The sequence below is a fragment of the Ptychodera flava genome, chromosome 19, assembly GCF_041260155.1.
Source record: "Ptychodera flava strain L36383 chromosome 19, AS_Pfla_20210202, whole genome shotgun sequence".
Lineage (NCBI taxonomy): Eukaryota > Metazoa > Hemichordata > Enteropneusta > Ptychoderidae > Ptychodera > Ptychodera flava.
Window position 1 is genome coordinate 25,175,787 of NC_091946.1, and position 18,294 is coordinate 25,194,080.

General features: G+C 40.7%; 1 protein-coding gene across 1 annotated transcript in view; it reads right to left on the minus strand.

The window, feature by feature from the left end:
• LOC139119054 (uncharacterized) overlaps window positions 1-14,123 on the minus strand; it is a 29,014-nt gene extending 14,891 nt beyond the window's left edge. The window contains exons 1-3 of the mRNA XM_070682671.1: window positions 13,690-14,123; window positions 12,226-12,384; window positions 11,764-11,970 (exon numbers count right to left, since the gene is read on the minus strand). Of these exons, the coding sequence (XP_070538772.1) occupies window positions 11,764-11,970; window positions 12,226-12,384; window positions 13,690-13,996 (673 nt within the window). The 5' untranslated portion in view covers window positions 13,997-14,123. The remainder of the gene's footprint in view (window positions 1-11,763; window positions 11,971-12,225; window positions 12,385-13,689) is intronic.
• Between the last annotated feature and the right edge of the window lie 4,171 nt (window positions 14,124-18,294).

Below are 18,294 nucleotides of genomic sequence, written 5' to 3' on the forward strand. Positions count from 1 at the left end.
CTCAACAGTGAAAGAAAGGGCACGCTTATTTAAGCGCGGTTTAAATGCTAGAATTCTATCTTACTACCTTTCCTGATATTACGAGGTACAATAGCAGGATTTTCTCGGACTGGCAATGGGCTCACTGCTTTAAAACCACAGTCAATTTCTTGAACCATATCAATACATGTATCGAAATCGTGAGCCCCTCTTTTAAATCGAAATTTAAAATACGCCACGCCCTCGCTCCCTCGCTTCTGATACACTTTAGATGGATTGTAAAATCCAGTCTTGGAGTGAGCGGCCAGGCTTGCAGCATAACTTTTAGCAGTGCTTGCATCGAAACTTTCACCTAAGGTACGGAATATTATTAAATCGGTAAACTTTTGAAGACTCGGTTGCCAACGGACACACATTTCATCGCATGTAGCTGGATCACCTCCCGATCCATATTTAGGTCCGATGTTGAAAACTACTTCTAGCTCACTGTCTATGTATATGAAAGGATCTACCAAAGATTCACCAAATATGAGTTTGCCGTCACTGATTCGAATTCCCCTTCTCCCGTTTCAAGTATTTTTATTGCATCTGAAATAGAAAGGATTGCCATTGTCTTTCGTAATATATCTTTACGAAAAATAATTTAAAAACATTTTTTCTATGATATAGTATCCCCAAAATGTCATACATATTCATAAATGGACCAACTGGAAGTGGTAAGAGTTACGATGCAGTAAATTTGGCTGCGTCTCACGTACCAGAATTTGACACTAGTTTTTCTAGCAACATTGCTGACTTTTATAATGGGCGCAACGTTTCGATTGCCGATTTTCAGAACCAGTTTATAGAACATACTCTTAGTTTACAATGTCAGGCTGGGCTCCCTTCAGAACAATACATTATTTGTGACTCTTCCATAATTCAACATCTGACTTTTTCTCGAATCCGGGCGTTTCCACGGAGTGGGAAGAAAAAAGATTGTTTCTAGAGCATTTGACCATTTACCAGTTTCATTATCATATTCAAAGATATGCCTTGGATTATTGCAGGCGGAATGTGTTGACTCGAGCCAGGCCGTACGAAATAACCGCCTTAGAAGAACTAGAAGAGATTCACAACAAGTTCAAACAGACTTTCTTAGAAATTTGCCACGACTACAGACTTCCATGTTTGGTAATTCGGAACGCTCTTACCCCCCTCGTTCTCAAGAATATACTTAATCCAACAATTGATACTGAGACAGTCGGGCCAGTAGAATATCCACGAGCTTTTGACTTTGGAATTGCATGGGGCAGCTCACGCGATAGCGGCAGCCAGGATTTTTAATAGACGGTTTCAAGGAGGAGGAACTTGAAAAAGCGTACTTCCCACCTGGTCAAGAACAACTAGAACAACCTCGAGTCTCACTAAAGAACCTACACAAACTTCTTAATGCTTGTGAATCTGTGTGTGCTTATAATGCTTCGTTTGACCTACGAGCACTTGACATTATGAAACCCTACGGTTCTGTAACACCGGACTTTGAAGTTACTTGTCTATGGCTCATGTCAGTTGTGTACATTATACTTCAACCAGAACTTATAGATAAAGCTGAAAAAGGGGGACTCGAAAGAACGGACTATGGCAACATGAGAAGTCGTTTTGAAGATCTTGCAAACTTAATATGTGCCTCCGGAGGAACCGAGGGGCCCCCACCTCATCCACATACGGCCGAAAAAGATGCAATAAGTGAACATTACTTACGACAGTACATGATAAATACTGGCCAGGTGGGGGGTGGAAGTGGGGTGGTAAACTGACACTTTCGGCTTTCAAGAAATTAAGACTTTTTCCATGGTACTTATTGAATAACTTTCGTAAATACTTACGTTAGTACTTACGTAGTACTTGACAAGTACCATGGACAGGAACTTACGAAGTACTTACGTAGTACTTGACAAGTACCATGGACAGGAACTTACGAAGTTCTAATAACATTTTCCTCCGGCTCCCAACTATTGAAACTTTCTGGATAACCTTTCCATTTTATCAGATAATATTTCTTTCCTCTAATTTTTTCGTCTTCAAAATTCGTTCTACTCTGTACAGCTCGTCAGCACCACGTTCTGAAGGTGCGCTCTGAAGTTCATCGGAATAGAAAGTGCCGAGTATTTCCTCTCCATTCAGATCTTTTATTTTGTAAACTGGTGGCGTTCCCAAGCCAGCTGCATACACAACTTTTGAAACTACGAAAATCTCCTCTGTCCAATTTGGTAAATATCCTTTCTTGAAAGTGGTCTTGTATTTTGTAATTCGGACACGTTCTCCGGCTTGAATTCAGGGTTGGCTCCCCGGCTGCCAACTCAGGACCGAATAGTGTATAAAATGCCTGCCAATCGTTCTCCTCTGTTACATCCCTGGGTTTCATTTTGATACTTCCGTGAACAGTGTTGTTGTAATTCTCAAGAAGTTCTGGTAGAATAGAAAGCCATTCACGTGTCTGTCTGTATGTAAAGTATTTCCACATCATCGTCTTGAGGGTTCGATTAAAACGTTCAACGACGCTAGCTTTTTTATCACTGTAGGTGTGAAACCAGTGAATTCCCACCTCCTCCAACCACCCCTGCATTTTTCGATTAGTAAATTCCCGCCCCTCATCTGTCTGAAGTTTGTCGGGCCTTCTCCCAGATTTCTTAATCACATCTTGTAGTGCCTTCAGAGTGTCATCAGCCGTTTTTGACTGTATCGGCCTGGCCCATGCGTATTTACTGAGTACATCGATTACTGTTAGCATGTATCGAATGTTACGATTCTCTTTTGCGAACGGGGGAGGGAATTCCACGAGATCCGCTTGCCATTGAGAGTCTATCGATGTTACAAAAACGCGTCGGCCGCCCGTAGCATGAGAACGAGGTACCGGTTTATGTAGATTATAAGTTAGCTGAGTTTTTAACCACTCCTGTACCTCTTTCTTAGTAATTTTTAACCCGCTGGCCCGTGCTGCGTCATACAATTTTTGTACACCTCCAAAACCAGTTTTCGGGTTGTAATATAATTCTCTAAGAGTACCTTCAGCTTCCATAATTGCTATATTATACGAAAAATTTTATGTCGTACGGATTCCGTAAACGAAATACTAGTTTACTGAATGGTCTCCTTTTCAATTGCTTGATTAGGCCCACGGCTTCCCGTTCTGACACCTCCATTCCATATTCTTTTATAATAGTTTTGTTGTCTATCTTGTTCGGTGTGTAAAATAGTACTAACATCTGTATGTTTTCCCTGAATGGTTTACTAATACTAGTATATTGTTGAGTCAGAACCCAGACAGATAATCCGTCGTGCCTTGCGCTGAAACCAAGTTGGACTAAAACGTTACTGCGCTTCTTCATATCTTTGGACGAGGCGCAGTCGTCGAGGATTATTAAAGTGTTCGTGCCGGCCCATTCTTTATGCACGTAGGTTAATGTATCATCCACTGCATCGAGTCCGACTGGAAATATAAACACATTATCATCGGTGAAAATGAATCTTCTATTATACGCTTTATATTCATGAATGTTGGGCAAATGAATATCACATATTCGAATTTCCTTAAGTACGGACCGGTGAGGAGGTCCAACATAAATTCTGTTTTGCCAGAATATGTCGGTCCAGTTATAATCATGTTGAATGGTGGGGTTACGTATATTGACATTTCCTCTGGATCTATATATTTAGTGACTTTATTCCAGTACCTACAATAGTAATGAATATTGCTAAAGATAACAAACCAATTTTACCATATTCGTGAATAGGGTCTGCGTCGAGTGTTGCAGATGCTGCCCGTTCTGGGGAGGGGAGGCCCCCCAGAGTCGTGTCATTGTGAGGTGACTCTCCGGGCTCGTCCTGCCACTTCACGGGATCCGCCCCTCCTTCCATCTCATGTACAGCACTTTCTCGAACTTCCGTGTTTATATCACCGTTCACCCCGAAGGACATAGATTCTGTAGCGTATTGCAATTCATTATTATAACCTGAGATCGCCGGGCCCGAAAGGATGACCATCTCAGACGGTAAGAGAAGTAAATTGGTGAGACTGCCATATCAAGTTTGACACCAGTATTCATTATTGTGTCTTGATATCGCCTATAACTGATTACTTTGTCGGTATTACGAATTTCATCTTCGAGGAGAACGCCGAATTCTTTTCGGACTTGCTCTGCGCTGCCAGTATCACCCACAATGGTACTACGAATATTCGCTTGTGCGCCAAGTATGCAATATACGTAGGCTTCAAGGCTTTCATTGAGGCGAGCGAGACCGGCCTTTGTTAGTCCGGAGTCTCCTGTCAGAGGGATGAAACTATTATATTGTCCCTCCGATCCATCATTTCGGAAGAAATAATAGTGTGGTCTGTCTTTGTCGGGCAGTACATGTTTTTTCTTTCCAAAAATGGTATGTGTATAGAAAACGCCTCCGTCGGCGGAGAGGAAAAAGTCATGACCGTTGTATATCGCTTTTGGCTGTCGAACAGGGCCACGATTAGTGTAATATTCATATCCATAACCAGACCTTTATTTTGACCTTTTCGATAACGAAAGTCGGACTTCGTTGGACTTATATTTCCAATTCTGTACATAGAAGTTCATATTGGACGAGATTGTACGGATTGTCGCCGCTTTGAAGGTGGGGGTATCGTCTGGAAGTGCAACGCCCATTTCGTGAAGGATACGACGTATTGTAAAATATACATGGAAACGGCAGAATGATCGTATTTGGGGGCGGAAATTTCTTATCGAAGAGATGGGCGAATGATATACCGCAACCAGTAGTGCTGCACCATACAGCGAAATTCAGTTGCTGGTCCCAGTATTTCATCTTTGGGCTGCCCAGCCAGACATTACTTTCTTTAGCTGATCGATGAGTGATTACGTTATCTTTGAAACACATCCCGTGGATGAAAAGTAAATTTATCTGTCGGCGTTACATATATTTCTAAGTCCATGAGAATAGGTTTTACTCCCCCATCCGGTTTGGAAGGGGGGGTATCAGCATGCTGTACTGTTGGTATGCTCGTCTTATTCAATTGAAAAGCAACTGGGAATAAGTCTGTACTCATGATTTGTTGTTCTATATACAGATAGATTTAAATGGAGGAGAATTTTCCATACTCGGAATCCCTGTCGGAATCGTACTAACATTCCAGACCATGTTAATATTATATTTCGGATTCAGGTTTAAACGAATTTTTTATTTTTTACTAAGAATAGATAACATACTGCAAACAATGGAGAATTTAATAAAGACATCGGCAGCGGTAAATACACGTTCCGAAGGGGCACTACCAACCGCAGCGTCGGACAATAATCGATCCATAATAGAGACGAAACGTGAAAAAATACTCTGTGTCATCGCAAGTGGTCAAAGCAAGTTATTTTTTGGTAAGGAGATTTCAATTGCTGACGTAGAAAAATGGGGAGATGAAACGGTGAATAAAGCATTTAAAGTCTATGAAGCGAAATACAGTTCTCTTATAAGTGATAATATCACTCAAAGTTTCATAGATCTAGGAGCCCGCGCAATCAGTCAGGTAGTTCCAATCGATGATCGAGATAACTATGCCACTGATCTTAAAAAGGATTTTATTCTAAACAGTGAAATAAAACGATTATCAGGACGGATAGCGTACACGTGGGGCCCCATACTTGCTCTAGTTTCCACCGGTTTAATTACGGGTAAACATTTAAATTTTAAAAAAATCGGGTTTAATATAGTACCTGAAATAAATGGATTCAACTTCGCCGACTCAGCAAACGGCTCCGCCAGGGACTTCGTCAGAAGCCCCGCCGACGGGGCCCGGACCGCAAACGGAAACAAACGACTCTACCACCGACACAGCGCAACATAGAGAAAGTGACGTTACCGCCGAAGCATCCAGGGAGAGTTGCTGCAGGGAAGAAATTAGCGGAATGGAACAGGAAAAACAAGGAGAAGAAACTAAAAGCAATGGAGGGGGGGAGCGATGCGGTAGCAGACCTACCGCCTACAATGAAAGAACAGTGTGATAGCTCACGCGATAGCTGGTATAATAAATGTTATCTTGTTTTAGGAATTGTGGGAGTTTCATTGACTGCATTAGGACTATATTGGGGGCGTGCTCGACATACCCCCTGTCCCGTTCGGAAAGATCCTCCCCAGAAAGCGAAAAAAACAGAGCACGTAGCAGCTCCCTCCGGAACAGTTCCGACAGGGGAGGGGGAGGGGGAGGGGGAGGGAGAGGTTTCCAGCTCCTTACATTGTATGAGATGGATTAACTCCCCATATTTTTATTTTTATTTTTTATTTTATATACTAGTCAGCAATCATGGATATTAAAACAGTTGTAAACACAATGTACGATGGTATTGTAATCGCAGGACTTGCGATGGGATATCTTATGATCTCCAGCAAATTTCTGAAAATAGAGGTTGGCGATCCAAGTCGACCAAATTTGACTCGATTGGCAAAATTAGGCGGTGCGACTGCTGCCGCGGTTGCGACCAAAGATCTCCTTGAACAGAAAAATATTATTCCTGCAGAACCTTATACTGTGTAATAATATTCATCGAACACTTATACTTAGTAATATATACATACAACGTACAACGATGATCATTTGGATTGAAAGCCAAACAGGTGAACCTGTTACTGTTAATTTTTACCCTTGCATTGACACGACACAGTTTACGAAGATAAGACTGCTAGAGTGTGGACTATATAATTCATGGCATAACATAACATCGACGAATAATGTAATAAAATATCAAGAAGGTGACCAACCGAAGAAGACTAAATCAATACGTCCAGGTAACTACAATATCGATACGTTAAACAAAGCAATCGGGTTGAAGCAAAAAATTAATTTTGAAAAACATCTGCCGACAAACCACGTTCTTCTAACTTTGGCTAAAGATGTTAAAGTTTATTTCAATGCTACAGGTAGCTTCGCCAACGTCGTTGGCTTTTCAGATAAGCCAGAGGACAACCCAGTTATAAAAAGTACTATGAGTCCGAAGAAAGTGGATTTCTTAACAGTTACTAAATATATAGTTCATTCAGATGTAGTCGATGTTACTGGAAATTATGTTTCATTTGGTTCGGGTGCCTCCGAGGATACATACAGGGGAAAGTATCGAACTGTTTACAAATACTTCCCATCCGGGATACGAGAGAAATAAGTGAAAAGGTTACTTACGATTTTAAAAACGGAGCAATTTCTATGCCATTGAGAAAAGGGGGAGATTACATGAATTCAATGCGTATCTGGATAACAGATCAGGATGGGAACATGATCGATTTCAATAACTGGCCAATTAGCTTTTGTATTGAATTGCTGTAGTAGTCCCGAAGCGGGGCCGGTGCGTTCCGAAGGAACCCTATCGGAAGATAAACCATCCCACGACCAATCCTCCAGCAATATAGATCATCTCATATTTCTTTTGCTCAGGACTGGGTTGATAATAATCTGAGAATTGAACTGCCCCTTCGGAACCGTTCCGTGAGGGGCCTGACGTAGAGTTGCTTTGCACCGCTTCTGCTTCTTCCAGGATTTCTGCATCTGTATCTCTTAATTCTGCCGCAGGCATGCGCGTCCTTTGCTTGATTTTCTCTTTCCCAGTCAGCCTGTAGTAATCTTTTTTCTGACCAGACGTTGCGATCATGTTCAAATTTTTCTAATGCTTTATCATGTCGGACTTTCTCTTCAATAAGAGCCTCACCATTCCCAGAAAGCTTTTGTCCGATAATATTTCCTCCTGTGAATGCCGTTGCATTTAATACAGCACCGAGAACTGTCATTCCTATAGCTGAAGCCATGACTGTGTATTGTATATTACAAGGTATTATTTTAATTTTCACTGTATATAGGTCCTACGGAGTATGTCTGATCCAAGTGGCTTCGGTCTAGGTACAATTCGTATGCAAAATCTTGAGCTTGAAGATCTGAGTGATGTTAAAGTTAACAATAATACTAAGATGGCTGCTAATCATAATAAGGATTACGTCCTTCGTTATAAAGACCGCGAAAAATATTTCGTTTTAGCCAATGCCGCGGCGCCACCCCACGAACATGCTGTAGAATTTTCCGAACTTAAAGACATTGATGAAACTGTAATTGACGCCACAAAGGCTTCGAATGATTCTACTCCTTTTGCTCTGACATGGGATTCGGCTAGTCAGAAATTCATGCCTTATAATGTGCCGCGTAACATCTTAGATATATTGGATAGTGAAATTGCAGGAGGTGTTGCTGAACCACCAGGAACTCCGAATGTGATTTATTTTGATAGCAATGTAAACAAATATAAATTGTTAGATTTTCGTAGTTGGCTTACTCCTACGAATCCATACATTGCACTTCTTGGTATACCGATTCACCTTAAAATTAGTCCTCTTAATACAATAATGAAGGCAGATAATACACTAAGAAGGTGGATAAACGAGGGGGAGAATTATTGCTCGTATACAGCTAGCGGAGTTCCAGTTAGATTATTTTGGGACACAACTTTAAAGAAACTGGGTCTGAAAAGTGTCGGTGATGAGGCAGCTGTTCTCACTTTACAGACTGTAAATCAACAGATGACTGATAATATGAAAATACTTCAACATGGTACAGTTCTCATTAGATGTGTAAAGTTAGCTACTGGAGATGAATTTGACGATTTGGTTGGATATTATGCTATGAAAACAGATAACAGAACAACTTGTGATATTATCATAAGTATTGATAAAGATCGGGGAGGGGAAATGAGTATTGAATGTTTTGTTGGTGGGAATAGAATAGAGAACGACTTAGGAACTACATTTGTACGTAGAGATAAAGAGTGAACACTTTAGATATCAGCACCATTCATCTGAAACGACTCATTTTGTTGAAGTAATGGTCTTCCGTCATATTTAAGTTCAGAGGAAATTACTAAAATTTTATCTATCGGGTGAACAAGTTAACTAGAGTCGTTCAGAAAAATGTTTCTGAAAACTGTAGAATGACAGACATTGAACATGACATCACAAGTTACTAAGCAACTGAAGCCCGGTATTGCGAAACGTTCCGTAGGGGTATTGCGAAATTCCCTGCTGGAAAGTCCCTGCCTGAAAACGTCCTGATAGAGGTATTGCGCAACATCCCTATGGTTCCGGTAGGGGAAAATCTCGTTCCGACGACTCCAACATAGTGAAAATGGACCAGCCAGCAGATAAAATTCACATCCAGAAACGAGACCCGCACCTTCGGAACTGTTCCGGTACGGGTTGCCTTTGTAAGAGCAGACCGGCTCGGTACGGCTCAGTCAGAATCTATCTAACAAATGAGAGAGAGAATAGAATGTCGTTCTGTTTTGCCCAGTGGGGGTGAGTCATAGCTACTGTATTGCGCAAGTTCCATTTGGAATGTGAATGACTCAGCAGGGAATTTCCCCGCTTAGTTCAGGACAATGCACTGCTGCGCGTGCGTGAGTTCGTATATAGGTCAGGGTCACACTTTAGTTACATGGATGGTTAAATTTTCCTTTCGCCCATTTAGATAAATGAATAAAATGGGGGCTGTAAAATTCTATTTATCATCATAAGGAATATTCTATTACTACTAGAGACATTGTATTCTTACGATTTGAATAGCTTTAATGTCAATGTCATAGTAGACAGTGGAAGACAGATCTACTGTCAATGATGCCATTGACGATTTCTGTTATTTGTTGTCGATTACTTAAGAAATAAAAAGGTCAATGAACTCAATAATAGACGCGAAAGTATATAGTAAAATCACAATAACACGATTTCAACTAATTCGGGAGAATTGGAGCTTACAATAATCCAAATTTATCAACATTTTCGGTTCCCTATGGCTAAATTTGGAATATACAAACTACCCATAAAAACAAGTGCATTGCAAAATAGAAAAGTAGATGAGCTAACTTGTGCTGGAAACCGAATTATCCTGTATTAGTTCCAATTGTGTTCAATGGCAAGTTTGATTGCATTGCGGTTTTACTGTAACTATTGTACGTGCATCAACTTTGGACACATTTCATGCAGTGTTGTAGTTTCAACCACATATAGAGTTAAGGGGCCCGTGGATAATTAAAACATGCGTACGGTAAACGAAACTAAGTGCGTTTGTCCTCAACCCCCCTCCCCCTCCCCCTCCTGTAAACGAAAGTTTGCAAGTGCGATAATCCAACCAAACCTCATTCTGTATCTGCATCCAATAATCGGCGATTACGTGGCTATGTAATCACGCATACGCTACCGACCGCCCACCTCCCCCGCATACCCCCTCTAAAATCAATCTCTGTTCAGCTCCAACTCAACAATAACGCAATATGACATTAAACTGGTCAAATAGTCATGATTCAAGGTAATACATTACCAGGTCCATGGGACATTTTAGATTTACAAATTTAAGTAGGGCCATCCAATTCCAACAGAATGAAATGAAACAGTATATCCAAACTGACTGTTACTTTATTTTACTCGTGCACTGATTCACTTGTGTGTCAATGCTGGTGTATCCCGCCGGTGCCGTTCTGGCCTAGTACACGTCAAACAAGCGCGTTGTATTGCAATACAGAAAACCGCGTAGCCAGATGTTGCGATAGGAAAACTTGCAGTGCCAATTTTGCGCACGCTAATCGAAATACAGCCAAACCCCCTCCCCCCTCAACACACTGTTACCGCGCGCGTGTTTTAATTATCCACGGCCCCTAACTTGTATCACAGAGTAAGATAGACAGAGTGGTAACGCCTGCATGCCTTTTGTTCCATGGTCGTCTCGGTAGACTATTGGCTTTTCATATTAAAATGAGCTTCAAAGGTGTTAAACTTTTTGGAGGCTTTGTTTGTGGTTGATAATTACACGAGATTATGCGAAATATACGACGAGATGGCATCGTACTGCCAGTCGCGTAGCAACCATAGTTACTTTGTGAGCTCTCAGGCCAGAAACACTGCTTCACGCCAATCAAAACATAACACGCCAGCAGTTTCATAAACATGTCCTTCCTTGACGCACGTGTCAAAGACGGTATGACTGACCGTAAACCATTGAGTAAAACCAGACAGTATCGATAAAAGACTTTCAAATTTGGTTCAAACACACTCATTATATATTCATAAAAATATGAGAGGAATTTTTAAAACGGTAAAACTCGTTTTCCTGAAGCTCAAAACACTCCCGTTTTCGCCAGCACGTCAATTCTGCTCGGCACCACACGACAACAACAACACAAACTTTGCCGAACATACTTTCGCTTAACAATTGGCGAAAATCCGAAAACTACCGAAGGATTCATGGTCGGCACTCTTCGGAAAAGAGAGGCGAGAGCAACCTGAGGCGAGGCGAACATGGATGGGTTACGTAATCGCTTCACTCCTTAAACAATACCCGTTGCCACTCTATCTATCTTTCTCTATGCTTGTATCGTCAGAAAGTGCATACTTTTACTGGCAGACACGTGATTTGTGTTTTGTAACAGAGAGGTTAACTTGTACATTGTGGAACATCCATTTTACAACTTTGTTCCGTGCATTTACTTAAAACTATATCTGCATTTTGCAAGGTGCCTGTGATCACGGTCGCTTGTGAATCAATACACAACGGTCACTGTGGGGCCAACTTTTCTAGTGAATACCATACAGCGGCAGCCGTGTATCGATTCACTAGTGACTGTGACTATTGTTGGCAAATTTATACACCACATTTCATTGTATTCTCTCTCTCTCTCTCTCTCTCTCTCTCTCTCTCTGTCATTTCGATATAAATCCACTTCTACTCAGTATTTATCTTACTTGGACTATCATAATTGTCGTCATCACCATCTTCACCATCATCGTCTGGGGACCGATCTTTGGCACAAGTACAGTTCCTAGCAATGATACGTAATCCTGACTGTCGACAATGAGGGCAGCAAACATCCAAACCGTTTATACCGCCAACCCAACGTCTGTCACACTGGTTGCACATATCGCCACTCCAGCAAACCTCATATTCCGGTTCTGTGGAAAAGATATAAGGTAGTGAAACATTATAACTGATAATGTCTGTCATCTAAAACACAGTCCATAACAAATATTTCGTGATCAGTACAGAAAAATACTGAAACCATCACAGAAATACAGTTTGCTGTTATTCTACTCTTAAATTTAAAACGACCACCTCTACCACGCATGCCTGGCTATGAAGAGAACACCAATAGCAAATGTCCAAAAACGTACAAGAATGACAACTGTTTGCGGGGCATGCGTACTTACCAGCAGGTACATCGGGAGCAGGATCCACACAGATGACGTCACATCCGATTTGACAGCATTTCTTCCTCCCGGGACAATCCTGATCGCCTTCACACACTTCCACGCAGCCAACAACACGATTGCGACTTCCAGAGCTCGCAGGGCAGACACCGTCTTTCGCTTTAAAATATTGAGAGAAAGAACAACTGTATCCCCACAACTTGAATAGCTTTAAAAAAGACGAGAGTTCTATGGTCTATGATGCCATTGACGATTTCTGTTATTTGTTGTCGATTACTAAAGAAATAAAAAAGTCAATGAACTCAATAACAGATGGAAGGGTAAACAGTAAAAGTCACAATTACAAGATTTGAACGAATTGAATCTTGGAATAATCCAAATTTATCAACATTGTTACGTGCCCTATAGCTAAAATTTGGAACATACAAATTACCCATAAAAACAAGCGCATTGCAAAAGACAAAAGTCGATGAGTGTACATTTACTGGTTAAACCATCATTAATACGTTATCCAATTATCCTAAATTAGTTCCAATCGTGTGCGATCGGACATGTTGACTGCCTTGCGGTTTCAACCAATGTACGTGCATCTACTTTGGCCTTTCCATGTTAGTTTTAGGCACATAGAGTCAACTTGTATCATATGAGATTTCCTGCTTATGGGCAGGCACGTGATCACTGTTCAACAGTCCTTAACTTGTACACCTTGGAGCATCCAGTTTCTTACACCGAATATCTTACAATGGATACAGTAGCTATGGTATGTGCATTTACGTCAAACGATTCTGCAATTTGTAAGGTACCTATATTGATTGCACATGTGGACCGATATATTATCCACTTGTAGTGCACTGAGTTCATTTTAGCCTACAGCAGTGTACTTAAAACTTGTTTGGGTGAAACTGTTCGAAGCTTAAAATTAGAAACTGACTCCATCGTAGCACCACTGACACAATTACAAAGGATGGCCTCGACTTATTGATCTCTAACTATTCATACTCATCTCAAAACAGCGAGTATGGTACAGTCTGGTAATTATGCGCAAACTCTCACTGCTTCAAATGAATTTCAACAGAAGGCCGAAAAGATAAATTGTGCTGTTCTGATAACATGGTTTTCAAAAATAGAGTAGGTACAAAAAACTCATAAAAGACATCCTCGATCAAGCAAAAATCAAATGGAAGTATATAAGGCGTGATTTTTCAAGTTTTTTTATTTTTTTTACTTCCGTGTTTACGTAGCTCTATAAGTTTAGGCTCGACAGGTTAAAAATAGTGTAGGTGGGCCGGTTATCGGAAAAGCATATTCTTTTGTTCGGCCTAAGCCAGTGACGATACATACGTTATTGTTTTATAAAATTCAAGTTTCCTATACGAAACACATTCAAACTCACTTGAATTGTCGGAGTAAAACTTATTTAGCTGATAGCTGTGTTTGGATCTCAGTGTTTCCTTGTTTCCTTACCTGTTTGTCCGTGTCCCAGGGCAGCTTTCAATCGTATCAGTTCGCCTTGAATTTCATGCAAAGTTTGTTTGAATTCTTCGTTCTCTGCTACTAGTCTGCCCATATCTCGTACGGTCGTCTTCACAGACGCGCATGTCTCGCCATCGGATCGTGGCAACACGAAGGTGTGGGCACACTGATTTTCTGACGCACACACGTACTGACTGTCGAAACAGTTATCGGTTTTGTCGACTGCTTCTTGTTGGAATGAAAGTCTTGACAACACCAGTAAAGTGAGGACCTTGAAGAGATGTGTTAGGGTCTCCATCAGTAGTTGTGTCACCAGTTACACTTGAAGACGTGTTTTGCCCCTGTCGTTGACCGTAGTTTAAGATAGCGTACCAGAGGACCAACACTGTCTTCCAACAAAAACCGCAGGTCTGTTTCAGAGGAAACGCCCTCAACGGCAGACAGTTGCCATAAATTTGTCTAATGGTCAAATATTTGGTGTATCGTTTCCTGAATGTTATGAATCGTAACACGACGGACGAAGAAGAAAGAAAAATTAAAAATTAAAGACAATTATAAAGGGAAAACGTGCAATATACCGTTTGTTGGAATGGTTCCATGGAGAGAGAGAGAGAGAGAGAGAGGAGAGAGAGAGAGAGAGAGAGAGAGAGAGAGAGAGAGAGAGAGAGAGAGAGAGAGAGAGAGAGAGATGTCTTTAACCAAAGTTATGGAGTAAACTACGATTGCTAATTGTACGGCAGGTATTAGTAATCTCCAGGTGTTTCTTAGATTAGAGAAAAGTTTCTGTCTGTGATAAATTTCTCACATGATTACAGACGTGCATTTTCACGTAATATACAAAGATTGGCGCCATTAATCATTCAAGTAAGAATTGCGAGTCAGAAAAATGAAATACGTTGAAAATGACAACCGTAAAACAATGTCTTTCAAATTGACAGAAACCATTGTGAATAAATTAACCAATAATATAAGTTGCCAGAATTTTGTTGGTCATTGGTAAACTCTTGCACTACCAATTTCTATGAATGGACAGAAAGTAACCGATATACAAGCGTTGCAAACTGTCTTCTAAGACATGGTACGGCACAGTCCAAGAAGACTGTATTTCTGAGTGACGAGTCGGCATGTCAACATGTTTGCATGTCTGCTCTTAAAATGCTACATCGTCTTCCGAATTCCCTTCTAGACATTGTCTGATCTAGTGTACAATCTGACGAGTACGAGTAATTAGAAAGGACTGCATATCAAAGTGAAGTATGTTTATTATGGATTGAGTGAAATTGCGCAGAGGTAGACCCGCAGCCATCGGAAGAAGATCCGCTCCAACATGGCTTGTAATGAATTCCGTCTCTGACCAGTGGCGTTTCTACCTATACGATACAAAAATAGTTACTCAGGCAGCACAGATCACAGCACATTGTCTGACCATAATCAAAGTCGACACGCACTCTTCGCATTGATCACCTTTCCAGCATACTTTGTACAACCTTCCATCGCGAACAAGAGTCGTTATAGCATGTGTAGTATTGTCTGCCAAGGTGAAAGGCTGCCGGGGCTGCAGGCTTTCGCCCGCAGAAACAGTTGTTATTATAGAGATGTCCAGACTGCTTTTCCGGGGCGCAGAATGGACAACACCTGCGCTGCTCACCAGTCCAACACACTTCTGTGTTTATAGCTTTACACGCGTACAGGCAATAAACCAAAAGAAATGTTAAGGGATAATAAAGCATATAGATTTGTGAATGACATTTTTCTGTTTAACACGAAAATTACATACTTGTCAATAATATGGACAATTTACTTATGTTTTGCTCAGTTCTGTGACATAATTTCGGAAGAAAGAAAAATCTGTCAGTAAAGATTAGTCAAGCGGATTGCTTTAAAATTCCTCCCAGACTCGAACATTGCGATAGTACGTGCCAACTGCAATAGATTACTCAAGTGTCAGTTTGTATGAAAAAATTACAGACAAACAAGGACCGTATCACCTCAGGCAAGATGTTATTTTGACCCCAAAAGGTGAAAATGCCACCGTAAATCAAAATACAAGTTAATGTCCCTATTCTTATTTTACGAGTAATAGTATAATGTAATTCCGTCACCTGTAGATTAACAGTCCTTGGATCTTTTGATAAGTTGAAATTTGCATTGTGTTGCCAAGTTGTCAACGAATGTCAAACAAAGTGTTGATACTTTTGCGTTCATTTGCTACCTTTTCGAAAACTGTGCACGTGAGGTCATTTCGTAGAAGCATAGGCCCTCGAGGGTCTATGGTAGAACGACTTCTTTCATGGCATTTTGTAAAGCTGTAAGTCAGATGTCATTGTGATTGAACACCTTACATTCTGTTCTAGTGAAAGTTGCCTTGTTCACCAAATGGTTTCAATTTGTGATTAAAGTCAAATTTGTCCCTGTTCTGAGACATTCACATCTGTTAATATAACTGTCAGGGGAACAGATGTGCGTTATTACATGCCTCGATGTGAGTGCAAATCAGTGCATTGATTTGAATAGGAACATCCGGGGAGTTAAAGGGCCGGTGAACTATGTACTGACCGGTTTCCATGGTTACCCTTGCCAGAGAAGTCCTTCGACGTTTCCGACGTCAAAGTAGACGCTTAACGCTAGATGTAAAATATCAATGTGCGCACTTCTATTTTGATTTTCCTTAAAATCTATTTGATATGCTGGTCGATAATGGTAAAATTGTTTGGAAATGCCCTGCATGTAATGTAATATCATATAGCATTAACTATGAAGAGGCATGTAATAAAAATATTATTGCTTGAATACATGGGTTTATGTTCCCTCGCAGTAGGAGACAATTTGCCCTCCTGGCGTCGGGCATATTGTCACATGCTCTCGGGCACATAAACCCTTGTATTTAGGCAATAATATATACTTCTGCAAATGTGCATCACTACTCTGACAAATGCACAGTGGTTCAGTATAAGATGAACTGATATGCAAATCATTACACAGGAAGGTCTATGAAGGTCTAGAGCTATTTAACGAACTTTCAACACTTTCGCTTTGTGCTGTCTGATTGTACCACATGGCATCTACCAGCCAAAATCGCTTTCAAGAATGTTTCAAAAAGCCATCAGATTATCTTACTTTTAAGTATGTGCATTTCATTTATGCCGTGTCATAATTGACATTTTGAAGTTTGATTACTAGTAATCTAATCTGAAATTACGGTTATCATGATAAATGCCCACTTTACTGTAGACGTACATGTACTTTTCTTCAGGTAATCAAATTTTTATTTCGATGACTCAGCAAAACTTAAAAGTGCAAAACGAAAACTAGATGAGCGAATGCTACATATGTAACCAGCAATTTTAGATGTCGATAAGGCTGAATAAAACCATCAGATATCACTTAGCTGAGCTCTAGCCGTTATCGATGGGTTTAACGATTGGTTTTTTCATAGAGTTATACGATTTCAGGAATATCGATATTGTTGTGTCTTTGTGGTTCCTGACCACGGTTCATGTCATCCCATTGAACTACATGCCACTTTGAATAGCGTCGCCACAAGCCAAGTTCGAGTTCTCTTCCTACCCCAGAAACAAACAAAAAAATTCTTGACTGAATAGTTTTCGAGCGCCCGTAATGCATGCTCAGAATATCGTTGAGACAACACTGAGACAAGGTGACCCAATATCCAGTGGCTAAGTCGATTATTTAGGCAAAGAAGACAGGAGTGACCGTCGACAGTCTACATCGACGTAGTAGTAGTTCTTAATTGTCACTCTTTATTTGGTTCCTCCCATCAATCTGGCTAAAAAATGTTTATTTTCCGACATTCTTTGCTGCTTTTTACCGAAAACTTAACCGACTATAACCATGGGGATTGCACAAATGTCCATCCCCATGGGCAGGGACGGGGATAGGGGTGTCATGGTCTCAGCACAGGGTTCTTCTTGCTATGGTTTATCTTATTTTAATACATTTCACTATGGTATGTTTTGCCAATAAAGAATACTGCCAGCCTTTGGTGTCTTGGTCTTATGTTAGCACTGGCTTTGTAACAATTTCTTTTTCACTTCGCTGCTACGGCAAAGAAGGAGAAAGACAAGTCTTTACAAAACCAGTGCTAACACAAGACAAAGACACGCGGGTTGGTGGAACAAATTTTTATTAGCAATACATATCATAGTCAAACGTATAAAATAAACCATAGGAAGAAGAACCTTGTGCTGAGACCAAGACACCCCTACCCCTTGCGACGGACATTTGTGCAACACCCTATGATTATAACAAAGAGGTTGTGTCATTTTTACTGCTCTGAAGTTGTCAAAGTTGAAATCTCGACGCTCCTTTCGGCTTTCCCCAAGTAATTTCTCTCTCTATCGAGAGACACCTGTTGCGAACGCGAGTGCATCATAGGGGTATATATATATATGTAGTTTTATGGGCGCAAAGGAGTGATAGATATTGGAACTCATCACAAGATATCACATTCTAATTTGTCGGTGAATGTCAATTTTAACGACGGGTATATCGTGATCTTGTGAGCATAGCATTATGTTGCCATGTTAATTGAAAGTCATGGCATAATGACCAAAACTACATCATCTCGTACGAGCC